The following is a 27149-nucleotide window of genomic DNA, read 5'->3' as shown; positions in this document are numbered from 1 at the left end:
TTTGTCTCATCCTCACCAGAAACAAGAAATAATTGGGAACTTGTCTCCTTTCCAGGCCTGAAAAGCAGCTGTGGGAATGAGATTTGATTTAGCAGATCCCCGTTCGTTCCCTGTTTAAGGAGCTGACCTGGTGACTTTAGTGCAGAATAATTTGGTTTTCCCCCATCCTTGTCAGTGCCCGGCAGATTCTGGCCGCAGCTCCTCGTGCCCCTGGCGCTGGTGGGCACAGCTGAGGGCAGGACTTTGGGATCTGAGTGCGGATTTGCAGGGAGAGCAGATCATTGCCCAATATTTGACAGGAAGCTGAGGGAGGATCCCCACAGCTTTACAGTCAAAGTGAGGAATTTTTGCTGTGTAATCCACAAAGGAGCAGCAAGAACTGAGTAACAAAACCAGCAGAGATTGAGCACTGGGGAGCAGAAATTCCTCAGTTTCAGCCCAAAACTGAGATTGCCAGGGAGGGCTCTGGGTTCCCTCCGTGCCAGCAATGCTGTAATGGAACAAAGCTGCTCAGAACTCCAGAGTTTTCCACGGCTGAATTCAAACTGGTTGGATATTTTTATATTTATTTTCTCCCCAGAGCTGTTATTTTTTTCTTTTTTATTTTTTTTTTAAACATTTCCAGTGGAACTTTAGCACCAAGGTGTGCGCGTGTCCAGATGGACGCCTTGGCTCAGCTGGAGTTTCACAAAAATGTCAGTTTTTTGAAGGGGTTGGGTTTCATCCTCGGGGCGTGTGAAGGAGTTTGGAGCTTCCTGTGAATCCTCTCCCAGCTGTGAAACCGTGCTGGAACCGGGGGATTTGCCTGGAATCCCCTCAGATCCAAAGGAGTTTCTGGGATTCCTGCAGGGCTGGCAGCGTCCCTGGGAGGCCCAGCGGCTCTGGGGCTGTTTGTGCGGCAGGGAGATTTGGGCTGGGCTCACACCGAGGAGGTTTTTGAGGGCAGAATTCGTTCTTTTGGGTTTTTCCTCCTCTGTGTGGTGGGGATGGGCCTGGATGTTACAGCAGAGATTTGGGTGGTGGTTAAAATAGAACGAACAAACAAAACCCCAAAAAACCAAAAGAAACCAATCGAAAAACCTGAAACCCAAACCAAATCAGCCAAAAAGAAACCCCCAAAACCAAACCGACCAAAAAACCAAATCAACCAAAAAAACCCCCTAAAACCAAACCGACCAAAAAACCAAATCAACCAAAAAAACCCCCTAAAACCAAACCGACCAAAAAACCAAATCAACCAAAAAAAACCACCCCAAACCGACCAAAAAACCAAATCAACCAAAAAAAAAACCCCAAACCAAACCAACCAAAAAAAAACCCCAAATCAAACCGACCAAAAAACCAAATCAACCAAAAAAAAAAACCCCAAACCAAACCGACCAAAAAACCAAATCAACCAAAAAAAAAAACCCCAAACCAAATCGACCAAAAAACCCAAACCAACCAAAAAAAAAACCCCAAACCGACCAAAAAACCCAAACCAACCAAAAAAAAAACCCCAAACCAAACCGACCAAAAAACCAAATCAGCCAAAAAAAAAACCCCAAACCAAATCAACCAAAAAAAAAACCCCAAACCAAATCGACCAAAAAACCCAAACCAACAAAAAAAATCAAACCCAAGCCTTAATTACCTGTGACTTCTCCACAGCACAGAAGGGATCCTTGAAAAAATTGCATTTTGAAAAAATTGCGTTTTGGAAAAACTGCATTTTGAAAAAATTGCATTTTGGAAAATTTCCATGGTTTGCTCTGAGCTTTGTCCTGCTTGGGGTCCAGGCCCTGTTGGGAAGCAGCTCTGCGGGCTCAGCAGGGTTTGGGATTGTCCATGGCTGGATCCCTTTGCAGGAAATGTGATTTATTCCAAATGCTGCTGGAGCATTTGAGGTGCTCCCACTTCAGCCTCTCAGACCTGCAGCAGCCCCTCTCTATTCTGTGTATTTGTTCTGATTGAAGTGGTAACACGTCTCACTCCTGGCTGCTTCCTCCCTTTATTTTCATTTTCTCATTTCTTATTTTCCTTTTCTCCATGACAAAAAAATTTAAAAATTAAAAAAAAAAAAATTAAAAAAAAAAATCCCTTTTTCTTCCTCCAGCTGCAGCAGCAGCTTTTTCCTTTCCCAGCCCGGGCTGTGCTGTAATGTGCAAGTGATTAACTTGCAACCTTGCGGTGCCAAGGAGCTGGGCTGGTCCCTCCAGGAGCTTTTGTTCTCCAGCCCAGGAACGGAGCCAGGCTCTGCTGCGCTCACGGATTGGGAGCTGCAGCTCCCTTCCACCCCAGCAAAGAGCATTGTCCAGTGTTTGCCACGCTCCTGCTGCTCTGGATTAAATTATTGGCGTTGAATGAGCAGTTTAAACAGAAAAAAAAAAAAAGGCAAACCAAACAACCCTAAAACAAAACAAATAACCAAACAAAATAAAACACCCCAAAAACCAGCCAACCAAACAAAAAAACAACAGAAAAAAATAAAACCAGAAAAACCCCAAAACATACCACAAAAAACAACAACAACCAAAAAAACCCCACAAAACTCAAAAAGGAAACAAGCAAAAAAAAAAAAAAAGAGAAAATGTAATCTGGAATCGTTGGTTCATGTCCTGTTGCTTTGGGGTTTGGTTTGGAAGGAGCTGCCTGGAGATTTAGCAAACCCTGAAGGTTTCAGTGTTTCATCTTCCAGCCTTGGTGGTGCTCACCTCTGGGTTTTTGGGACAAGTTAAAACTTCCAGAGCAGCAGAAATCCCCCAAATTCAACCCCAAATTGAGAACTCCAGTTGGGAGAGGAGGGGGCAGCTCGATGTCCACTGTCAGCCTTTGGCAGAAGCTCCACGTGAGGAATTCCTGTGTGTTCCCGAGTCCCAGGAGCCTGCCGGATCAGATCCTTGCCTTTAGAAGCTGTAAAAAAACCCAAACATGTTTTTATATTGTGGCTTTGCTGTGGTGGTGTTTGAAAATCCACAGAAAATGCCCCAAAATGCAGGTGGGGAGCGTTGCTGCGTTCCTGGGCTGATCAGGGACCCTCTGGGCTCCAGCAGCAGGATTCCTCAGTTGATCAATTTGTGATGATTTATTTATTGACAAATCAGTGATTTATTTATTGACAAATCCCAGCAGATGTGCAGCCCCTCTGTGGCCAGGGTCGCCCTCACTGCCCTGATGGGCTCTGGAAATAACCAGGATCAAAGCCAGCACCCAGCTCCTCTCTGCTGGAGCCCAGCCCCATCCAGCAGGGTTGTTCTCCTTCCAATCTCCCTCTCCTGCCTCGTTTCCTCCTCCCTGGACCATTTTCTGCCTCAGTATCCCCAGTTTGAGGAAGAAAACCCAAACTTTATTTTTGGTTTCCTGATATTTGCTGGCAGTTGGGCGTCCTTGGGTGGATTCTTCTTCAATGCTCGACTCAGGTGATTTGTAAAATCTTGGAACTCCTCAGCATGGATCAGGAGAGCCTAAAATTGAGCCTAAAAGTGATCCTGTAAAGGGGTTTATTTTTGTAATTTATTCCAGCCTCGTGTTTTTGCTGGTTTTTTGGAGCCTCTCAGTGTTCTCTGCGCCCCAGCACGGTGGTAACTCAGGTTAAACCCTGAGCAGAGCTCTGTGAAACCTGTACTTAAACCTAACCCATTCCTGCAGCTCCTGCAGTGAGCAGAGGTTGGAATTAAGGCTGAGATCACAGTGCTGCAGCATAAACAGCCCCGGAAATTTCACCAGGATCAAACAAGCACGGTTCCAGGTCCCTTTGGCGCTGCAGCCTCCTGCAGGGCGCCGGGGCTGAAACCCAACGCTGGGAGCGACACCTGAGCAGCAAAACGAGTCCTTTTGTGGCTAAAATTGTCATTTCAGGCCGGCTTTTGTCATCCGATCGTGGGGCTTTGTTTGAGGGTTTTGTTTGGGGATGAGAAGTGCCTGGCTGGGTCCGGGCTTGCCGACTTTGGCAGCTGGAGACGCTGGTTTGGAGCAGGTTGAAAGTTCCTAAATGAGGATAATTTCTTACAGGTTGCAGCAGTGGCTGAGCACGGAGGGAGCAGCACCTGCAGAGTGAGGTTCTGTGGGGCTGTTCCAGGTTTTTTTAGCTGAAGGAGGACACATCCACATCCCCTTGGAGGGTGTGATGAATTAGGAAGGGAGGAGCAGCTCCAGGTGCTCCAGGACTGGTTCATCTCCCTGCAGATCCCCAGCCTGGCCTCACGGTTGGGATTTTTGCATCCACAAATAGTTCCTGTGCTGTGTAAATGCCAAATTTCCTCTTTTTTGGGTGCCTTTGGGACCCTCTGCCTGAGCAGGGCGGGAACCCCAAAGCAGGGCCCTGCTTCTGAAGGCATTTCTGAAATAAAATCAACATTTATTTTGTGGTTGAGTCCAAGCAAACCCCCCCTCCCCATTGCTGTGGAGATTAATGGGATTTTCATAGTGAGAGCCACAAATTAGGTCAATAAATCCTAAGCATCCTGTTTGGGATAATTAATGGGAATCCTGCTGCCCTGATGGGAGCATTTAACAGCAAGGGGGGGATTTGGGGCTGTATTTCACCACTCCTGGGATACAGATCCCATTTTTCCCGCAGGTTTGGGGTTTTTCAGCCCAACTTCCACTCCTGGAATCCCCGTCACGAGGTTGTTCCTGTAGCTCCTCACACAGAATGGCTCAGAGTTCATTCTGAGCTGTCGAGCTCAGCTGCTTGGGGTGAACTTGCAGAGTTCTGAGCCCAAAGCCCTTGCCAGGGTGGTTCTGACCCTGGTGCTGCTCTCCCCTTTGCAGAGGTTCACGCCACGGGGTTCAACTACCAAAACGAGGATGAGAAGGTCACGCTGTCCTTCCCCAGCACCCTGCAGAAAGGTAGGAGCCCTCGCTGCCCGCGGGGGCTTTGGAGCAGCTCCTTCCCGGGCGTTCCCCACCCTGCCCCGAGCCCCTGCAACTGCGGATTTGGGCTGATTTCTGCCCAAATCCACGACTGATTTGCCACAGTTCCTTAAATCCCAGACTCTGCAGACTTTGCTCCCAGTTTCACTGGAAGATGGAACTTTTGAGGTCCCTCTTGGTCGCTGCTCTGTTCAAAAAGATCCAAGAATCCTGTGGGGAACTGTGGGTTTATTTAGTCAGGGAGCAGCCCCAGAGCAAAGCCGGTGTTGTGGCACCTGCCCAGGTCTGTGTGCTTGTGTTGCAGGGACAGGGACGCTCAAGATAGACTTTGTAGGGGAGCTGAATGACAAAATGAAAGGGTTCTACCGGAGCAAGTACAGCACACCCAGCGGGGACACGCGCTACGCCGCCGTCACCCAGTTCGAGGTAAGCCTCTGATCATTTTCATTTATTTTTATTTTATTTTTATTTTATTTTATTTTTATTTTATTTTTATTTTTATTTTATTTTTATTTCCATTTTATTTTTATTTTTATTTTATTTTTATTTTATTTTATTTTATTTTTATTTTATTTTTATTTTATTTTATTTTCATTTTATTTTTATTTTTATTTTATTTTTTTATTTAATTTTAATTTTAATTTTTATTTTCATGTTCACTTTCATTTTTATTTTCATTTTTATTTTCATTTTTATTTTCTTTTCATTTTTATTTTCATGTTCACTTTCATTTTTATTTTCGTTTGTATTTTCATTTTCTTTTTTATTTTCATTTTTATTTTATTTCAAAATTTTAATTAAAATTTATTTTAATTTTTATTTTTAAATTTAAATTAATTTAAAATTATTTTTATTTTAGTTTTAATTTATTTTTAAGTTTAATTTTATTTTTATTTTCATTTTTATTTCCATTTTATTTTTATTTTCATTTTCATTTTTATTTTCATTTTCATTTCTAACCAGGATTTATACTTACAACAGGCAAAGATGCATTTTCTTATCTTCACCCATCCCTTCTGGATGAATATCAAAAATTCACATTATTTTTCATCCTTGTCCCTCCTTACAAAGAGCTCAGGGCTGGGCTGGTGCTGCCCAGGGCACTCCCCCAGCACAAACAGAGCATTTTTGGGGCTCTTTTGGACAAATTTGGGGTGGTTTGTGCACATCTGGGTGCCCTCAGTGCTTCCCCTCCTGCTGTGCCTCTGCTCAATTTGGGTCATTTTTTACTTAAAATCAGGAGTGAAAGAAGAATAAAAACCTGATTCAGAGGTCAGTGGGGAGAGCAAACCATGATTCTCCTTTTTTTGCTGGAAATCAATTGAATTTCTGTGGTTTTTACCACAATCTGCTGGGATTTATTTCTTTAATTCTCTTTATTCCAGGCCACTGATGCTCGCAGGGCTTTTCCTTGCTGGGATGAGCCTGCAATCAAAGCAACCTTTGATATTTCTTTGGTGGTTCCCAAAGACAGAGTAGCTTTGTCAAATATGGTAAGTTTCTAAATATTTTAATTAAATATGCCCTTGATAATTAAAATTTTGCCTTGATAACAGCTGGGAATAAAATCGGCAATAAATGGAGAGAGAAACACAAAATCTGATGTCAGGACAAACCTGGTAGTTTTAAAAAATAAATTAAAATTAATTTTATATGCTGCTTGATTAAGAGGGACTGGGAAAAAATCCTTTGTGAGTTTTCCTGTCTGGGTTTCTGTCCAGACCTGGAACAAAATGTGGAAACAGAGGAAACACAAACAAAGAAAAATGAGCATTTTTTATTTGCTGCCTGCACGTGTTTATAGGTGATGTTGCTGGAGAATAGGTTTTAAAATATGCTTTATTTTAATATGCTTTATTTTTATTATTATAAATAAATAATAAATAAATAATAAATAAATTTATTTATCAATAAATAAAGCCTAGCCTGGCCCTGCCACAGGGTGTTTGTGTCTGGATTTAGGGGGGTGCCTTGCTGGGATGGCATTGATGCTGTTTAGTTCCTAATGGGATATAACTGAAATATGAACAAAAATTTATTATCATATCAATAATATGCTAATATTATCAATATAAATATAATATTAAAATTATATATAATATATATTATATATTATATGTATTCTACATAATAATTATAATTATATGCAATAGTGTAATATTTATAATTACACTATAATTACATTATAATTCATATTATTTATTAATGTTTTATTGTAATAAAATCACACCTCCAGCTGGGATGGGGCGCTTCAGCCACGAGAGAACTCCTTGAAAACACCAAATCCCTTGAATTTGGTGTTTTTTGTGGTTTTTTGTTTTGTTTTTAGTTTTTTTTTCCCTTGGCTTTTTCTTTCTTGTTTCCTTGCTTTTTGTGGGTTTCCCTTTTGGGATTTCAGTGCTGAAGACCTGGAATCTTTTGCTAAAATCTGGGCTTTCTCTGCTAATTAGACCTGACCTTCCTCTTCCTAATGCAAAGAGCTGCTGGAATCCAAATATCCCACAGCTTGTGAGGTTCCTTGCATTGTAAAGAAGCAGCATTTGGGTAAAAAAATTCCCCTTTTGGAGCCCCAAAGCTGCGCTGCTCTGGATTTGGGGTTGAGAGATTTTTCTCAATTTTTCAAACTGAGATTTGAAGTTCTCCTGGAGTTTCAATTCAAGGTTTTTGATTTGAAATTGAAATTTCAGTTTGAAATTGAAGTTTCAGTTTGAAATTGAAGAAATGTGTGAGGAGGCAGCACAAAGAAATCCCGTTTAAAAATTTTCCATTTTCGGGGGTTTTTCCTCTCATTTTCAAGTCTCTCTTTCTGAACCTCTTTGCGCCATAAAAAGCCCCAGCGCCGCTGGGGTAAAGCGTTGTGCGGTTTCGGAGCCGCAGGCCCCATTTCCGTGCGCGCCAACCCCCGAACTCCCTGTGCTGCCCCAGAACGTGGTGGAGCGGCGGCCGTACCCCGACGACGAGAGCCTGGTGGAGGTGAAGTTCGCGCGCTCCCCGGTCATGTCCACGTACCTGGTGGCCTTCGTGGTGGGCGAGTACGACTTCGTGGAGGCGCGCTCGCAGGACGGCGTGCTGGTGCGCGTCTACACGCCCGTGGGCAAGGCCGAGCAGGGCAAGTTCGCCCTGGAGGTAAATCTGAGACATCTTTGGGGTTTGGGGGGTTTGGGGGGTTTGGGGGGTTTGGGGTTTGGTCACCCACTGAAATCAGCCATTTTGGGGTCTTTTCATGGGTTTTTGGTGGGTTGTAGATGCACACACCGTGCTGGTGCGCGTCTACACGCCCGTGGGCAACGCCGAGCAGGGCAAGTTCGCCCTGGAGGTAAATCTGAGACATCTTTGGGGTTTGGGATCTGGTCACCCACTGAAATCAGCCATTTTGGGGTTTTTTTCGGGTTTTTGGTGGGTTGTAGATGCACACACCGTGCTGGTGCACCCGTGGGCAAGGCCGAGCAGGGCAAGTTCGCCCTGGAGGTAAAGGTTTGGGGTTTGGGGGGTTTGGGATCTGGTCACCCACTGAAATCAGCCATTTTGGGGTCTTTTCATGGGTTTTTGGTGGGTTGTAGATGCACACACCGTGCTGGTGCGCGTCTACACGCCCGTGGGCAAGGCCGAGCAGGGCAAGTTCGCCCTGGAGGTAAATCCCAGACGGGTTTGGGGTTTGGGGTTTGGTCACCCACTGAAATCAGCGAGTTTTGGGGTTTTTTCATGGGTTTTTTCATGGTTTTTGGTGGGTTGTGGTCACATGCGGAGTCTTGGTTCGCACCTGCACGCCCGTGGGAGAGAAAGGGAGAGCAGGGAAAGTTGGCCCTGGAGGTGAATCTGAGACAGGTTTGGGGTCTGGTCACTCATGTAAATCTCAGAGTTTTGGGGTTTTTTATGCATTTTTGGGGTTTTTTGTGGGTTGCACATTGCGTCCTGGCCCGGGTCTGCATGCCCGTGGGCAAGGCCGAGCGGGGCCAGTTCCCCCTGAGGGTAAACCTGAGACAGCTCTGGGGTCTGGTCACTCACTGAAATCAGCAAGTTTTGGGTTTTTTCTTGGTTTTTTGTTGGTTGTATTCCTGGTTCTTGGGGCTTTTTTGCCCAGAAGGGCAAGTTCGCCCTGGAGGTAAATCCGAGTCGGGTTTGGGGGTTTGGGGTCTGGTCATTCACTGAAATCTGGAAGTTTTGGGGTTTCTTTTCCTAGTTTCAGTCATAATTCCTTAGTTTCATTTGTAATTTCCTAATTTCAACCATAAATTCTTAGTTTCAGTCATAATTCCCTAGTTCCAGTCACAATTTCCCAAGTGTTGCCCAGTTTCAGGTTAACAGAACATTTCTCCTCTCGTTTCTTACAGGTTGCTGCTAAAACTCTGCCTTTTTATAAGGACTACTTCAATGTTCCTTACCCTCTTCCTAAAATTGATCTCATAGCTATTGCAGACTTTGCTGCTGGTAAAGTAACTCACTTTATTGCTGAAATTGTATTTATTTGATTTTTTTTTTATTAAAAAACCTTTAGGAAGAGGTGTGGATCAATATCAATAAACCTTTGTATTTATTTTATAAAGGTGCCATGGAGAACTGGGGCCTTGTTACTTATAGGTATGATGTTAAAATACTGTCTTTCCCCCTCTCTGTTCATTAATTCTTGGAGTTAATTGGATTCCTTTGAGGCAGCTCTAATTGCTGGGTGTCATCCCAAATCAGACAGAATCAATCCTTTCAATTTTTAGTTTGGTTTGGATGATTTACGGTGGTGTTACAGCTTAGGAAGGCAAAAATCAGCCACTGGCTGAGGGTTTGAAATTGAAAAAACCTTCTTGGCCCCTTTTTTCTCCCATAAAATCTCCTGACACAGCTGGGAGAGTTTATTTTACCTCGTAGGTAAATTTGGCAGCCACAGAGTAAAGGTGTGGAAGTGGGAAAATCAAAAATATTAACTCTCCTTCCTTTGCAGTTTGATTTTTTTTTTCCTTCTTCTGATCAAGCTTTTGCACTTTTGCTTGATATTAATTCGTTTTCTGTGCTGGTGGTCAGGAGGATTTCCCTGAATTTTGAACAACTTGTAAGCTTTGGACTTTAAACCCTGAAATAATTTGGGATTTCTTCTGCTCAGCTTTGAATTTGGCTTTAAAAAAAAACCAAAACAAATTTGAGCCCAAGTTTTAAACTTTTCCCTGCTTATTGCGGTTCTGATGAAATCCGATATTTTATTCCTTGTGGGGAAAACAATTTAAATGTATTTATCCTGGATGAGGAGAATTTTTGGGATGGAGCTGTGAATTTTTGCCCCTTTGTGCTGAGTTTGCTCTGCCCCATTTGGGGACCTGCAGGCCCCATCCTTGGGGAGGTTCTTCCCTGGAATTTCAGCATTCCAGAGGTCCCTGAGCAGGGCTGGAGGTGCCACAGAGGGGAAATCGCTGTTGGCACCTCCTGGAAGAGCCAGGATTCCTTTGGGAGCACTGAGGGGAACAGGATCTGAGCACAGAGGGAGCTGAGCTTCCAATAATTACCTAGGGGAGCATTTTGAGAAATAAAAACTACATTTCCCTCCTTCTGCCTGGGGTTTTTTTTTTTCCTTCCACTTCTTGCACGCCCTAAAATAATTCCTGCTCCAAAGCATTGCAGCAGCTGTGGAACTCACCCTGACAATTCCGTGGCTACACTGAGAGAAATTTCGGGTCGGTTTTTTGGGGGGGTTTTCTCCTCTCTTAGGTAATTTCACCTCCTTTGGGTTGTGGTATTTTCTCCTCCTGGGGCTGTCCCCGCCGTGCTGAGCTCTGATTTCTCTCCTCCACCACAGGGAGACTGCTTTGCTCATCGACCCCAAGAATTCCTGCTCCTCGTCCCGCCAGTGGGTGGCTCTGGTGGTGGGGCACGAGCTGGCTCACCAGTGGTTTGGAAACCTCGTCACCATGGTACCTCAGCCCCCCAGAATCCCACTTTTTGTTCCACTCCGCCTCCTATCCTGCCCAAAATCAGGGTTTGCATGCCCCTAAACAGCAGCACGTCGTGTTAAAATAGTTAATTTAATATTGGAATGGAGGTATATGGTAGTTGACCCTTCAAAATCTCATTTTTTATTTAAATAATCTGCTTCCTATCCTGTCCAGAATCTGAGTTTAGATGCTGTTAAGCAGCAGCATGCTGTGATAACATAATTTAATATTTAAGTGGTGGTTTATGGTACCTCCAAAATCCCCTTATTTAATTTAAATTTGCTTCGTATCCTGCCCAAAATCTGTGTTTGGGTGCCCCTCCATAGCAGCACACTGTGACAACAAAATTTAATATTTAAATGGTGGTTTATGGTACCTCCAAAATCCCCTTATTTAATTTAAATTTCCTTCGTATCCCGCCCAGAACATGTGTTTGTGTGCCCCTAAACAGCAGCACGCCGTGTTAAAATAACTAATTCAGTGCTCCCAGTGGATTTTGCCCTCTATGCGTGGTTTCTGTGCCCCTGCAGGAGTGGTGGACCCACCTGTGGCTGAACGAGGGCTTTGCCTCGTGGATCGAGTACCTGTGCGTGGATCACTGCTTCCCCGAGTACGACATCTGGACCCAGTTCGTGTCTGCTGACTACACCCGGGCCCAGGAGCTCGATGCCTTAGACAACAGCCACCCCATCGAGGTCAGGCCTCATTTCCCGGCCTTTCCCCCCCTTTTTCCCTGTGATTAAAAAGGGAATTTCGTGGTGGCCGCTGAGCCGAGCGGAATCCGCAGCTGGGGCTGCGCTCTGTGGGTTCTGCTCTCCCTCTGCCCCAAAAAGCTCCCTTGGAATTGCTAGGAATTCTAAATCTTAAAGATCTAATTCCTAGAGACCTAATTCCTGTGGATTCTAATGTTTTACAAAATATTTGGTGAAATAAATTTTGGGCATTAACCTTGTCCAGCAGGGCGTTTTAGAGCGATTTACTCCCTGAGCGTGCCTTGCCCGCTATTCCTGGATTTAATAATCCTAATCTTAATCTAACAAAAGATTTGCTGCTTTTGGGAAGCCAAGGACTGAAGGAAGATCCCCAAATTTATCTGATCCAGCACCAAAACATAACTTAAACCATGTTTAACTTGCAAACCAGCCCTGACCCAGCCATATCTGGGGCATTTTCATTGTCTGGGGGCAGAGTTTGCTCTCAGGCAAATCCAGCAGTGGGAGAGGAAAGAATCCCTCAGATTTTCGCCCCTAAAACTGATTTTCCCTCACTTTTTCACCTCTAAAACCGACATTTTCCCTCAGATTTTCAACTCTAAAACTTTGCCACGAGCAAAATGCAATTTTTTGGCAGCCCAGATCCTTCTCACTGTGGGTTGTGGTGCTTCCCACAGGTCAGTGTGGGCCATCCCTCCGAGGTGGATGAAATATTTGATGCCATTTCCTACAGCAAGGGAGCCTCGGTGATCCGGATGCTGCACGACTACATTGGGGATGAGGTACAGGGATGGGAACTGGAGATTTTTCAGGGCATTTTTAACAGCTAAAATTACTGGGGTTTAAAAAAAATGAAGTTGTTCTGTGTTTTGAAAATTTCTCCACTTCAAGCTCTGTTTGAACTTATCTGGGAAAAAATAACGATGGGAAATACAGAAGGAATTGGTGATATTAAAGATTCCTTGCCTGATTCTTGGGGATAAATGCAGAGTGGGAGGATGGGAAATCCCTGTGACATCTGCACTTGTGCATTCCCAGGATTTCCGGAAAGGAATGAACCTGTACCTGACCAAGTTCCAGCAGAGGAATGCTGCCACAGGTAACTGGGTCACTGGGATGGGCACAAAAGTTATTTTTGGACTCAAAACTGCTGGTTTTGCACCTGAAATAATTGAAATTCCTGGAAACTCCTGGCTTGCTCCCAGCTTCATGCCCTGCGTGCCTGGGGAGTTTCTGTCCCTGGAGTGTGTGGCTGAGGTGATCTCCAACATTTGTAAGATCTTTTTCAGTTACGACTGAAAAATATCTTACAAATATTCTTTGGTTTGCCGAGAGAGCCTTCTGCAGTATTGATCTTGTGATTAAACAGGTCAAAGTCTGATATTTTTGCTTTTAAACCTTCTATTTTTGTGGATCAGGCACAAATGTGGAAGTGGGGACATCAAAGCTCCATCAGCCAAATCCAATCTGTGGTGTTTGGTCAGCGATTTTTGACATAATACATAAAAAACCTAAAGGGAAATGTTGTTCTCTTTTAATATTTAATGTTAATTTTTGTATCACAACGTGTATTGATTGGGTTTTTTTAGCAGTAAAGAAGCTGCTTTTCCCCCCTCTCCTTCCTGAGGAGGTTTAAACTATTTCCATTTTTTTTTTTGCCTGTCGTCTGTTAAATTTCAACAAAACACAAAAGTGGAAAAGGTGAAGTAAGAACCCAACTTTCCCTATGCTAACCCTAATAAAACCTAATTCAAATCCTTTTCTCCTGCAGAGGATCTCTGGGAAAGCCTGGAAAAAGCCAGTGGCAAACCCATTGCTGCTGTGATGAACACATGGACCAAACAAATGGGATTTCCACTCATTTACGTGGAGGCTGAACAGGTGAGAATGGAATCGTGCTTTAATTTTGGATCAGATTTAACAATAGTCCCTGATTTTGGGTATTCCCTTGGATCAGGGGTGGTGAAAATGGAATCGTGCCTTAATTTTGGATCAGATTTAGCAATATTCCCTGATTTTGGGTATTCCCTTGGATCAGGGGTGGTGAAAATGGAATTGTGCCTTAATTTTGGATCAGATTTAGCAATATTCCCTGATTTAGAGCACTTCCTTGGATTAGGGGTGGTAAAAATTGAATTTGTGCCTTAATTTCAGATCAGATTTTACCATATTCCCAGATTCTGGGCACTCCCTCGGGTCAGGGGCGGCTCCACGTGGGCTCAGCTCTGGTTCTGACGGGCGGGAGGTGCCGAATCCCTGCGGATTCATCCCAAAACTCCCTGGCTCCCTGGGGTTTGCTGCCTTTGGGAACCGTTTGTGCAGGGAGGGAATAATTCCCCTGCAGTTCTGCTCCTTGCCCAGGCTGGCAGGGCGAGGGAGGATCGGGGCCGGCGCTGCCCTCAGGCCGCAGATCCAGGCCGCGCCTGCTCGAGCCTTTTCTGGTGGGAAAAACCAAATTATTCCATGAAGCAGAGGGCAGTGACACACAGGGACTGAAATGAAACGTGCTAATCGCCCCCTTTTCTCATTTTCTTGCCTTTTTTTCTTTTTTGATTTTTTTTTTCCCCTCAGCAAGAAGATGACAAAGTGTTGAAGTTGGTCCAGAAGAAATTCTGTGCCAGTGGACCATATACTGGTAAGAGGAGGGCTGGGAGCAGGAATGGGTGGGCACAAAACCACAAAATATCCCAATTTTGAAGGGATATTGTTGGTTTTTCGTTGTTTTTCATCCAAAATCAGCAATTTTGGGAGCTGAAACAGCCCCAGGCCTGTGCTCTGCCTGGATCCAGGTGGGGAAATCTGAGGAAATCCAAGTTTGGGCCTTTCCCACTTGTGGTTTCCATATATCCTGGCATGGAGAGCAGAATTCCTTGTCTCAAAATTCCTTCAAAAATGTCAATTTTAGGGCCGGGGCCCTCTGAGGGGCTGGGGAGCAGCTGGTTTGTGGTGGTGCTGAAATAAATGAAATAAAAACACCTCAGGTGGGCACAACCACTGATTTCAGTGCTGATTCCACTCCCCTTTCGTGCTTATCCAAATTAAAATATTTGGCTTGAAAGTCGATTTAAAGATTTTGGGGCTTTTAGCTCTAAAACTGTAACTTACCTCATATTTTCAACTCTAAAACTGACATTTTACTCCAGATTAAAACTGTCATTGTCCCTCAGATTTTTAAAAACGGACGTTTCAGATTTGGACCTTATTTTTCCAATTTCACGTTCAGTGCTGAGCCTGGGCTGGTTTTGAGCTGTTTCTCAGTGTTTTGCACCCAATTTCCCCCTTGTTTTCCTCCGTTGCAGGGGAGGATTTCCCCATGTGGATGGTGCCCATCAGTATTTGCACGAGCGAGGACCCCAGCTGTGCCAAAATGCAGATTTTGATGGACAAACCCGAGCTCACCGTGGTGCTGAAGGACACCAAGCCAGAGCAGTGGGTCAAGGTGAGGCCTCAAATTTTCATTTTCCTCCTCCTTTTATTTCCCTTCCGCCTTGGAATTTTGGTTTTCCTCTGGAAAACCTCCTTTTCTTCCCTGTGCTGCTGTGTAGTTTTGGTTCCCATTCCTCCCCTTTCTTTCCCATTTTCCGACAACATAACTGCAGTTTTTTGAGAATTCAAACCTGGAAAAAAAAGTGAAATTAAAGGCAGGATTTGAGTTGAGGTGTTGTGGCTTTTTTAGTCATTGTTATCATTATTGTTGTAATTATTGTTATTATGGTTATGGTATTATTGTCTCATTACCATAATAATTATTATTATTACAATCATTATATACTTTATGCCATGTATTAAATATATTCTCTTACTATAATAAATTTATATTTAAATTCTTAACTATATATGTAAGTCTATGCATTATATTATTTTAATGAATATAAAGATCTACAATATATTTCTATTTTAAAAAATTATCATTTGTATATGCATATATAGATATATATATATAAATGCATAATTTAATATATTGGTTTTCTGTATATAGTTTTCCTACATATGCTTTTCATATATAAAACACATATATGGACATAGGTATTTTAGATAAATATGAAGATGTATTTTAGATAAATATGCATAAATACAAAGGCATATTTTAAATATATAACAATATAAAGATATTTTAGATAAATATATATGGATACAAAGATTTTTTAAAATAAATGCCTATAAATAGAAAGTTTAGATAGATAAGTATAAATACAAATACATATTTTATATAGATATAAATTGATACAAAGACATTTTAGACACATACACACAACTATATATTAATATAAATCACACTTTATAAAATCACACGTAACAATAAATGACATTTTATTATACAGACATAAACCAAATTTTATTGAAATCTACACCAGCACAGACCCTACTTTAGCCACAAACAGCTATGAACTGTGTGATTGCTTGCTGCTGAGCCCCTGGGTGTTTGTGCTTTAGCTGAACCTGGGCACGGTGGGGTTCTACCGCACCCAGTACAGCCCGGCCATGCTCGAGAGCCTCATCCCGGCCATCAAGGACCTGTCCCTGCCCCCCGTGGACAGGCTGGGGCTGCAGAACGACCTCTTCTCCCTGGTGAGCCCTGGGACGGGGAAAAACAGCTGGGAACGGGGGGGAATCACCTGAGAGTGGGGCAGAATCCTCTGGGAACGGGGCGAAATCACCTGAGAGTGGGGCAGAATCCTCTGGGAACGGGGGGGAATCATCTGAGATTGGGGCAGAATCCTCTGGGAATGGGGGGAACCATCTGAGATTGGGGCAGAATAGTCCGGGAACGGGGGGGAATCACCTGAGAGTGGGGCAGAATCCTCTGGGAACGGGGGGGAATCACCTGAGAGTGGGGCAGAATCCTCTGGGAACGGGGCGAAATCACCTGAGAGTGGGGCAGAATCCTCTGGGAACGGGGGGGAATCATCTGAGATTGGGGCAGAATAGTCTGGGAACGGGGGGGAATCACCTGAGAGTGGGGCAGAATCCTCTGGGAACGGGGGGGAATCACCTGAGAGTGGGGCAGAATCCTCTGGGAACGGGGGGGAATCACCTGAGAGTGGGGCAGAATCCTCTGGGAACGGGGGGGAATCATCTGAGATTGGGGCAGAATAGTCCGGGAACGGGGGGGAATCACCTGAGAGTGGGGCAGAATCCTCTGGGAACGGGGGGGAATCACCTGAGAGTGGGGCAGAATCCTCTGGGAACGGGGGGGGAATCATCTGAGATTGGGGCAGAATAGTCCGGGAACGGGGGGGAATCACCTGAGAGTGGGGCAGAATCCTCTGGGAACGGGGCGAAATCACCTGAGAGTGGGGCAGAATCCTCTGGGAACGGGGGGGGAATCATCTGGGAATGAGGGGGGAAATCACCTGAGACTGGGGCAGAATCCCCTGGGAATGGGGAAGAATCATCTGGAAACGGCAGAAAAAATCATCAGGGAATGGGGCAAAATCATCTGGGATTGGAGGAAAACCTCTGGGATGGAGAAAATCTTTTGGGACTGGGGAAAAAATCCATTGGGACTGGGGCCAGATCCTCTGGGATTGGGGCAAAATCCTCTTGTATAGAGAAAATGCTTTGGGATTGAGAAAATCCTCAGGGAATGGAGCAAAATAAATTGATGATCAAATAAAAAATCAGATTAATCCCTTTTTTCCTTAATAATCAATAAAATAATGTGCTGAGCTAATAAAAATGGGATTAATCTCATTTTTTGTCTCCTCCCCAGGCCCGAGCTGGAATCATCAGCACCGTGGAGGTGCTGAAAGTGATGGAAGCGTTTGTGAACGAGCCCAACTACACCGTGTGGAGCGACCTGAGCTGCAACCTGGGCATCCTGGGCACGCTCCTGTCCCACACAGACTTCTACGAGGACATCCAGGTGTTCGTCAGAGACGTCTTCTCCCCCATCGGGGAGAGGCTGGGCTGGGACCCCAAACCTGGAGAGGGTAGGAGAGTCTGCTGGGGCTGCAACCTGCTGGGGCTGGGGGGATCAGAGAGGGGAAACTCAGCTGGGGCTGGGGGAAAATCATCAGGGTTTGGGGCAAAGGATGGGAAACTCAGCTGGGATTGAGTAAAAATCATCAGGGTTTGGGGCAAAGGATGGGAAATTCGGCTTAGGATTGAATAAAAATCATCAGGGTTTGGGGGAAATGATGGGAAATGCAGCTTGGGATTGAGTAAAAACCATCAGGGTTTGGGGGAAATGATGGGAAATCCAGGTTGGGATTGAGTAAAAATCATCAGGGTTTGGGGGAAATTATGGGAAATCCAGCTTGGGATTGAGTAAAAATCATCAGGGTTTGGGGCAAAGGATGGGAAATCCAGCTTGGGATTGAGTAAAAATCATCAGGGTTTGGGGCAAAGGATGGGAAATTCGGCTTGGGATTGAGTAAAAATCATCAGGGTTTGGGGGAAATTATGGGAAATCCAGGTTGGGATTGAGTAAAAATCATCAGGGTTTGGGGGAAATTATGGGAAATCCAGCTTGGGATTGAGTAAAAATCATCAGGGTTTGGGGCAAAGGATGGGAAATCCAGCTTGGGATTGAGTAAAAATCATCAGGGATTTGGGGCAAAGGATGGGAAATCCAGCTTGGGATTGAGTAAAAATCATCAGGGATTTGGGGCAAAGGATGGGAAATTCGGCTTAGGATTGAGTAAAAATCATCAGGGGTTTGGGAGGAAATGATGGGAAATCCAGCTTGGGATTGAGTAAAAAATCATCAGGGGTTTGGGAGGAAATGATGGGAAATTCAGTTTTGTGTTTGGGAATCTTGTGTATTAATGAATCATCAGGGATTTGGGGGAAAATTTCTGGGAAATTCAGTTATGGAGTTGGGAATCTTGTGTCAATAAATTATCAGGGATTTGGGGGAGAGAAGGGAGGAAAGTGAGGCTGAAAGAGGCATTGGACCACCCCTGGATTCTCTGCATGTCCTCAGGGATTCTCACACAGCTGCAATAAAGCTTCAATGCTGAGCTTTGTCTCCCAAATTTTCCCATTTTTCTCTTCTTCCTCACTCCTAGACCCTCCCGAGGGGTCTGGTTTTGGGAAAATTAGGAAAAGCTCCAGATAATCCCATTTTTGTGTTCTTTCTCTCTCCTAGACCCTCCTGAGGGGTCTGGCCTTAGGAAGACTGGGAAAAGCTCCCAAACAATGCCATTTTTGTGTTCTCTCTCTCTCCTAGGGCACCTGGATGCCCTGCTGAGGGGGCTGGTTTTGGGCAAGCTGGGGAAAGCTCCCAAACAATGCCATTTTCGTGTTCTCTCTCTCCTAGGGCACCTGGATGCCCTGCTGAGGGGGCTGGTTTTGGGCAAGCTGGGGAAAGCCGGGCACAAGGCGACGCTGGAGGAGGCGCGGCGCCGCTTCAAGGAGCACGTGGAGGGGAAGCACGTCCTGTCTGCTGACCTGAGGAGTCCTGTAGGTCCTGGGGGGCTTGGGGGTCCCCTCAGGCTGTCCCCTCCCCCTGGCAGGTGGATTCCAGAGGGTGGGGAACGAGAGGGGAGCAGGCTGGGAGATGGGAGCGTCCCTCCTTGTGTCATCCTGGCCTTTCCGCTTTTGGAATTGCCAAAATTCTCCTGGAACGGAGGAAAACATCCAAGAGTTGAACTCCATCTCTCCAATGCAGAGTTGAAGCCCTGGTGCTTCCAGATGTGGGAATTCCAGCCCAATTCCATACAAATTGCTGCTTTTCCAAGAGTGTGATGGTTTTATTTCCGATTTTCTCCCAGGTCTATGTGACTGTGCTGAAGCACGGGGACAGCTCCACCCTGGACACCATGCTAAAGGTGGGTGCTCACTCTCCAAAACCCCACATTTCCCCCTAAAAATCCCTCTGGGCTGGGGTTTATCCACACCCAATTCCCTTGGGAATTTCTCCCTGTGCTGCTTGACCTTTATGCAAACCGGTGGAAATCACTTTGTTCCTTGGAATTAACAGCGCCACCAGCCAGGCCAATTTGTCCCTGATTAGGTTTGCTGAGTAATTAGCAGCTCTGGCACCCACAGAGGGCTCATTAGGCGTGGGATTAATGATGAATGAATATTTGGATGTGTTTCCCTGCAGCTGCACAAGCAGGCTGACATGCAGGAGGAGAAGAACCGGATCGAGCGCGTCCTCGGGGCCATCTCCCAGCCAGAGCTGATCCAAAAAGTTCTCACCTTTGCACTTTCAGTGAGTTCCCTTCCCCTGGGCTGTTCCCTGGGGAGCGCCCTGGGCATGGCCTGAACCTGCAGGAGTCTCCTCCCGGGTCAGGCTTGCAGCTGGGCCTTCAGAGTTTTGGGGAAATTCCAAATTAAGAAAAATCTCAGCAAGCTGGGTCCAAATTAAGAAAAATCTGAGAGTTGGTTCAGAGTAACACAAATCCGAGAGCCTTGGTTCAAATTAACAAAATTTTGAGAGAGCTGGATCCAGATTAGCAAAAATCTGAGAGAGTTGGTTCCAAATTAACAAAAAATCTGAGTAAGGTGGTTCCAAATTAAAAAAACCTCTGAATGAGCTGATTTCAAATTAAGAAAACTCTGATTGCTCTGTTTGGAGGCAGCTGCTGTGGGGATTCTGTGTGTTCAGAGCAGTTGATTCCCTGGTGCTGTGGGAATTAATCCCAATTTTCCTGGTGCTGCTCTGCTTCCAGCACCAATTCCCAGGAAGCCAGAATGCAGTGTGGCCTCTCAATTTACCAAAGAGCCAGAATAATCTCTCTACATCTTTCCTTTCTTCAGTTAAAATAAGATTTTTTTTTTTTTTTGGCGGGTGTAACCTGGGAATAACTCAGGGATTTGCTTCTCCTTCACTCTTTGAATTGCACATTAAATTTTGGGGTAAAAAATTTGCCTAAATTGACAGATTGGCTGTAGAAATACCTAAAACCTCAAGCCAAGGTGCTGGAATTGTTGGGAAAATGTGGAATATTGAGAATATTTCCCTCCCCAGGAAGAGGTACGTCCCCAGGACACGGTGTCAGTGATTGGAGGAGTGGCTGGAGGCAGCAAACAGGGCAGGAAAGCTGCTTGGAAATTCGTAAGGGACAACTGGGAGGAGCTTTATAATCGATACCAAGGTGGATTCTTAATATCCAGATTAATAAAGGTACGTGGGGCCCTGAGGAAAAGCCCTTCCCTCCCATCTTTCACTGGAAATGGTGAATCTCACCTTTAATCTAATAATTAATTAATAATTTCTTGTTGGTTTTTTTCCCCCCCTTCAGCTCACAGTGGATGGATTTGCAAATGATAAAATGGCTGCAGAAGTGAAGGTAAGAAACTTTAATTAAAGAATTGACTAATTAGTCACTGATAAACTTGGGGTGCTCTGGCTGGAAGAATCAAATCCTGGTGGATTTTGTTGTTCTGTGCCCAAACTGCCCCTCTTTAGGTTGGATAAAATATGATTGAAATGCCTTAAATCAGCATTTTGGAAGTAATCTGGAATTTCCACTGATTTATTCTTCATTGACTTCAACTTTGACAAAATCCAGCAGAGTTTGGCAGCAGCTTTGAGCCTCCCCAAAAAAGAAAACTTTTAAATATTCAGAATTATCCCAACCTCCATCATTGGTAGAGCTCTGAGAGTGGGTGTAGATTTCATGATTTATTCTTTCCCCCCATTTTTCCAAGAACATCTTGGAAGAAGAAACTTTAAAATAGAGCTGTTAATCTGTTAATTAGCACTGTCCTATTAGGAAAACACTGAGGAGGAATTGTAATTCCAAAGATCAGCTGAGCCCTGAACTGGCTCTGTGCTTTTTATCATTTAGTGACTTTTCTTAGTAAAGATTTAATAGTAGAAAATACAGAGAAGTTTTGCACTAGAATTTATTTTATTTTATTTGTTTGCAAAACACTGAGCAGGAAACCCACCCCTAATTAACTCCCAGCTCATTTCCAAGAGAATTCCTGACCTTTGAGGGGGAATTTCCCACTTGTGAGCCCCAGTGTCACCTTGCAGGGTGTGAGGTGCTCTGCCAAGTGCTGGGGAAAGCTGCTTGGAGGGAGGCAGGGACAGCTCGGGCTCCCCGGCCCTGGAAAATGCAGAGTCACAGCAGCCCTGGGAGCTGCTCCTGCCGGGGGAAACCGGGACTGCCCTGGCCAGATGGGCCTGGGGGCCTGAACGGGGCCTGGGGGAACTGAACGGGGCCTGGGGGAACTGAACGGGGCCTGAACGGGGCCTGGGGGAACTGAACGGGGCCTGGGGGAACTGAACGGGGCCAGAACGGGGCCTGAGGGCACTGAATGGGGCCTGGGGGCCTGAACGGGGCGTGGGGGCACTGAATGGGGCCTGAGGGCACTGAACGGGGCCTGGGGGCCTGAACGGGGCCTGGGGGCACTGAACGGGGCCTGGGGGCACTGAATGGGGCCTGAGGGCACTGAATGGGGCCTGAGGGCACTGAACGGGGCCTGGGGGCCTGAATGGGGCCTGGGGGAACTGAACTGGGCCTGAGGGCACTGAACGGGGCCTGAGGGCACTGAATGGGGCCTGAACGGGGCCTGAGGGCACTGAATGGGGCCTGAACGGGGCCTGGGGGCCTGAACTGGGCCTGGGGGCCTGAATGGGGCCTGGGGGCACTGAACTGGGCCTGGGGGCCTGAACGGGGCCTGAGGGCACTGAATGGGGCCTGGGGGCCTGAATGGGGCCTGGGGGCACTGAACGGGGCCTGGGGGCACTGAATGGGGCCTGAGGGCACTGAACGGGGCCTGGGGGCCTGAACGGGGCCTGGGGGCACTGAACGGGGCCTGGGGGCACTGAACGGGGCCTGGGGGCCTGAACTGGGCCTGGGGGCCTGAACTGGCCAGAAAGGGCCTGGGGGCACTGTCCAGCCCCTGGGGGCACTGCCCTGGGCCTGGGGGCACTGTCCATCCAAACTGGAAACTCAGGATCACCCTGAAACCTTCCAGAGTGGCTTCACCTCGGGGCAGTTTTGGGTGCCAGGGCTGATCTGAAGCTGTTGGAGCATTGTCCAGATGGGGCCAGGGTGGGGTTTGGGGTGTCTGAGCAGGACCAGGGGTTGAATTGATGCTCCCTGTGAGCTCCAGGGCTGTAGGGGCAATTTCCTCAGGGGTGTAGGGGCAATTTCCTCAGGGCTGTTGGGGCAATTCCCTCAGGGCTGTAGGGGCAATTCCCTCAGGGCTGTAGGGGCAATTTCCTCAGGGCTGTTGGGCTGTTGGGGCAATTCCCTCAGGGATGTAGGGGCAGTTCCCTCAGGGGTGTAGGGGCAGTTCCCTCAGGGCTGTAGGGGCAATTCCCTCAGGGACAGGCTGGCACTGTGGGGATCATCATCCTGTGCAGGGCAGGAGCTGGACTGAGCCCCCATCCCTGCAGGTGTTTCCTTATCCCTGGAAGAGTTTCCCCATCCCTGCAGCTGTTTCCCCATCCCTGGAAGAGCTCCCCCATTCCTCCTGGTGTTTCCCCGTCCCTGGAAGTGTTCCCCCATTCCTCCTGGTGTTTCCCCACCTCTGGAAGAGCTCCCCCATTCCTCCTGGTGTTTCCCCATCCCTGGAAGAGCTCCCCCATTCCTCCTGGTGTTTCCCCGTCCCTGGAAGCATTTCCCCATTCCTCCTGGTGTTTCCCCACCCCTGTAGGCGTTTCCCCATCCTGGCTGATTTTCCATCGGCCCCGCCCCAAGGCCCCGCTCGCTCTGAGGGGTCCCCGGCCGTGTCCGCAGCTGTCGCTGTCCCCGCAGGCGTTCTTCGAGAGCCACCCGGCGCCGTCGGCGGAGCGCACGGTGCAGCAGTGCTGCGAGAACATCCTGCTGAACGCGGCGTGGCTGCGGCGCGACGCCGACAGCATCCAGCACTTCCTGCAGCAGCGCCGGGCGCCGCCCGCCCCCGTGTGAGCCCCCCGCGCCCGCAGCGGCCCCAGCGCAGCCCCGGGCACCGGGAGGAGCCCCCACCGATGACCCACATGCCAAGAATTTGGGAGTTTTGGTTTTGGTTTGTTTCCCCTTCTTTTTGTTGTTTTTTTTTTTCCTTTTTTTTCCCCCCTTTTTTTTATTTTGGTTTCTTTTCCTTTTTTCTTTTTTTTCGTTTATTTCCTCTTCCTCCTTCTCCTCCTCCTCCTCCTCAAGCCCGTGGGGATTGGACCGTGAATGTAGAGTTTAATCGGTTCCTGCTCACACACTCCAAGAATTTGGGAAAATTCTGTTCGGAAAAAAAAACAAACAACAACAGCAACAACAACAACAAAAAAAATCTATCAGCGATTCTGCAGAAAGAGAGAGAGAGAAAAAAAATACAAAAATACAAAAAAAAGAGAGAGAAAAATCTGTAAATATGATAGTAATAAAATAGAGCATAACAAAACTGTGAAACTTCCTCAAGCCTTGTCAGTGGTTAAAATATTTAACACCCCCCTCCCCTTTCCTGACACTTATTGACAGATGTTCTGTTTTTTACACCCTCCCTCCCCCCAAAAAAAGGAAACCAGGGGTTTTTAGGTCAGTGCAGAGCCTGAGGCAGGAGTGGGGCCTCAGCCTTGTGTGGAACAGGTCCCGGGGCCAGGCAGGTGTGGTTGGACAGAACCTGTGCAAGGTTTTGGGGAGATGTCCCTGAACCCTCCCCACCCCAAGGATAGTAGGGTTCCCCTTTCCCTTTTGTGTTACCTCTCAGCAACAAAAAAAACCCAAAAAACCCCAAAACCCCCCCAAAACCCCCCAACCCCCCTGTTCTGTTTCTCCTGGGTGCCCCCACCCCTGTCGCTGATGTCCTTCGAGGAGAGCTCGGGATTGTAAAGGAAACTCCTCTCAGAGCCACATTAAAGCAGAAAGGTTCGTGCAGTTTGATTTCATTTCCGTTTCTCCTGGCCCCTTCTCCCCGCGCAGGGGGACGGGGCTGCTGCTGCTGCTGCTGGGGCAGGGCTGCCCTGCTCCCCTCCAGAGGATCCAGCTGCTCCTGCTCCTCCCTCTCCATCATTGCCCTGGAAATTTGGATTCTGAAGCCTTAAATCAGTGATGACGATGATGATGATGATGATGAAGCTGTGCCATCATCCCCTCCCAAAGCAACGTGGTCCTACTAACCAGCCACCCTCTAATACACAAAGGTTGGAGTTCCAGCTTTTTATTTTTGGTTTTTCCTCCCTTTTTCCTTATTTTCTTTAACAGGAATTCGTATTTGGTGTGGCTTAACTGTTAATTTTTTCAGAAGGTCATCAGATTTAACTTGTCAGACTGCTTCCCCTCGAGACATTTTTGTGCTATTGTTTAAAAAAAAAAGATTACAAAAAAACCCACAAAAAATAAAAAAAAAACAAGCAAAAAAAGAGTACAAAATAAAGAAAAAAAAAAGATTTAAAAGAGTTGGCGTTAATAAAAATGTCAATGTGAAATTCACGTCCTCACCTTGTGTTCTGTTTGAAGGCTGAAATGGACCCAAAGCTGGGTTTATTTGGAGCCTGAAGTGACCCAAAGCTGTGAGGGGACAGCAGAGGCCAAGGTGCCGCTTTACAGGACCCGTCCTGTGCCACTGGGGTAGAGTTTGTGCCATGTGAACAAAAACCACCCTCAGGCACTCCAGAACTGCCCACGACTTAGCAGAGAAAGGAAAGAAAAAAGCTGTGAATAAAAATAATGTATTGAAGAGCGCAAAGTTGACGGAATAACGCCGTGGAGGCGCTTCCAGGGTGGGGAAACGCCCCAGAATTGTGAATGTTGAGGCTCTGAGCTCTTGGCCGGTTGCACTGCCCAGGCCGGGCTGGGAACGAGCCCGGTTCGGGAATTTCGCTGCTGTCAGCACCAGCCCTGCCCCAGGCTAAGCCGCTTTCCCTTCTGCTGCCTGCACACGGACAAAGTGAAAACAACCCCGAGCGAGCGGGGCCGGGGCATCCGCGTGGGACCGGCACAGAAACAGCAACCGCAGCAGCAAACGGGGCCGGGCTGGGCTGAATCCCCGTTAAAGGAACTTCGGGATCACTCCTTTCCATAGGAAACCTTAATGTTTATCGTGGGTGACAAAGTAATGCTGGGGAGAGGGGCAGGACAAGGGCAGAGGAGTTTTGCGGTGAGGAAAGGGCTGAGATGGGGCTCAGGGCGTGATTAACGAGGGGATTGTGGTAATTAAGGAGGGAATCGTGGCTGCCACAGCCCTGGAGCGCCGGGGACAGCGGGACCTGTCCCTGCCCGTGGCAGGGTGGCACTGCATGAGCTTTAACCTCCTTCCCCCCCGAACCATGCCGTGATTTTGCCCACGGGATTTGGGAGCGTCCCCACCAGGGACACCTGAGGGATCCAAGGAGGGACCCACGGATCCAACCCAGAACTCCTGGAGCTCCGGGAGGTTTCGGATCACCACCGTTCCATGGAGAGCTGTCCCAGTGCCCGATCACTCCCTCCCAAGCCGGAATTCCTTCCCCAAACCCTGTCCGACCCTGCCCTCTCCCCGCCGGGCGCCTCCTTTTCCCCGAATTCCCTCGGATCCCGTTTCTGGAGCGCGTCCCTTTCCCGGGATCCCGGAATCCTCCGGGAGCGAGGGACGATGCCAGGGCCGAGCCCGGCGCTCCCCCGCCCGGGGCGGCGCTCGCCTCTCCCGGCCCTTCCGGGTGCCTCCCAGCCGCGGGAGGGGCCGGGGCTGTGTCCCGGTAATTGTCGCTTGTCCCCGCGGTGTTTGCGGTTTGTGTGTCACTAATTGCCACTCGCCGTTACAGCCCGTTAATTATCACCCGCCGCTCTCCACCTGTCCCGTTTTCCCTTTTCCTTCCCGTTCCCGCATCCCTCGGCTGTGCCGGTGTCACCCGGTTTGGGGACACACCGGGCTGCGGAGGGACCGCGGTGCCCGTCCCGGGGGCACTCGGGGGACACCGGAGCCGGGGCGGGGCGGGTTCTGGCGGGGCTGTCTCCCCGGGGAGCGCTTCCATCACGGCCCGAGGGACATCCCGGTTCCTGCGGGACCCCGTCCCGGAGCGACTCTGCAGGGCCGGGCAGGACACCCGGACACACCCCCGGCCCCGGGACACCCGCGCCGGCTCCGCTTCCCGCTGCGCGCCGAGCACGTGGCTCCTCCCAAGCCGGTTCCGGTGCCGCTGCCGCCGCTTTCCGCGCCCGCCGCGGGCGGAGCTGCGCGGGCCGTGGCCGGAACCAGCAGCGCTGCCGGTGGCCCAGCAGCGGCGCCGCTGCCCCGGCTCTCCTCCCGTCGGTCCCGCCGGTCCCGGTGCCGCCCCCACCCGCGGCCCAACGTGGTCGCGGCCCTCTTCCCCCCCCGCCCCGCGGCAATGGTCCCGGCCCGGCCCCGCCCAAGCCCCGCGCGCGCCGCCGGAAGCCCCGCCCCTTCTCTTTCCTCCCCCGCTGTCCCCCTTTGCCCCCCCACCGCCAATGTCCTCGCGCCGCCGGCCCAGCCAATAGAAAGGCGCGCGCGCCGGCCCGGGGGGGCCCCGCCGGCCAATCAGCGCGGCGGGCGCGGGGCGCGCGCGCGGGGCCTCCTGGCGTATCCCTCCGCCGCCCGGTGCGCGCGCGCGCCGCCGCCTCCCCGCTCGCGCGGCCCCTTCTTTTTTTTTTTTTTTTCCCTTTTTTTTCTTTCCTTCTTCTTTTTCCGTTCTTTTTTTGTTTGTTTTTTTTTTTTTTTTTGAAAATAATCTCCCGCCACCGCTCCGCAGCCGCACCGGGAGCCGCCCCCGCCCCGCTCCGGCCTCCGCCCGCCGCCTCCGCGGGGCAGGCCCCGGCTTTCCGCCCTTCCCCTCCCTCCCCTCCTCCGG

At 48.0% G+C, this 27149-nt stretch overlaps 1 protein-coding gene across 1 annotated transcript in view; it reads left to right on the top strand.

Annotated features, from left to right (window-relative positions):
* NPEPPS (aminopeptidase puromycin sensitive) overlaps window positions 1–23779 on the top strand; it is a 34407-nt gene extending 10628 nt beyond the window's left edge. The window contains exons 3-23 of the mRNA XM_066567093.1: window positions 4753–4830; window positions 5159–5280; window positions 6240–6347; window positions 7780–7980; window positions 9186–9282; window positions 9399–9432; window positions 10634–10748; window positions 11300–11464; window positions 12160–12264; window positions 12521–12581; window positions 13254–13363; window positions 14054–14117; window positions 14782–14921; window positions 15917–16051; window positions 17196–17415; window positions 18747–18889; window positions 19201–19257; window positions 19536–19643; window positions 20403–20558; window positions 20677–20724; window positions 23149–23779. Of these exons, the coding sequence (XP_066423190.1) occupies window positions 4753–4830; window positions 5159–5280; window positions 6240–6347; window positions 7780–7980; window positions 9186–9282; window positions 9399–9432; window positions 10634–10748; window positions 11300–11464; window positions 12160–12264; window positions 12521–12581; window positions 13254–13363; window positions 14054–14117; window positions 14782–14921; window positions 15917–16051; window positions 17196–17415; window positions 18747–18889; window positions 19201–19257; window positions 19536–19643; window positions 20403–20558; window positions 20677–20724; window positions 23149–23301 (2420 nt within the window). The 3' untranslated portion in view covers window positions 23302–23779. The remainder of the gene's footprint in view (window positions 1–4752; window positions 4831–5158; window positions 5281–6239; window positions 6348–7779; window positions 7981–9185; window positions 9283–9398; window positions 9433–10633; window positions 10749–11299; window positions 11465–12159; window positions 12265–12520; window positions 12582–13253; window positions 13364–14053; window positions 14118–14781; window positions 14922–15916; window positions 16052–17195; window positions 17416–18746; window positions 18890–19200; window positions 19258–19535; window positions 19644–20402; window positions 20559–20676; window positions 20725–23148) is intronic.
* Window positions 23780–27149: the final 3370 nt, after the last annotated feature.

This window comes from Molothrus aeneus, chromosome 28, assembly GCF_037042795.1.
Source record: "Molothrus aeneus isolate 106 chromosome 28, BPBGC_Maene_1.0, whole genome shotgun sequence".
Taxonomy (NCBI): domain Eukaryota; kingdom Metazoa; phylum Chordata; class Aves; order Passeriformes; family Icteridae; genus Molothrus; species Molothrus aeneus.
The sequence above is the reverse complement of the archived record's forward strand: the minus strand, read 5'-3'. Positions and strand labels throughout refer to the sequence as shown.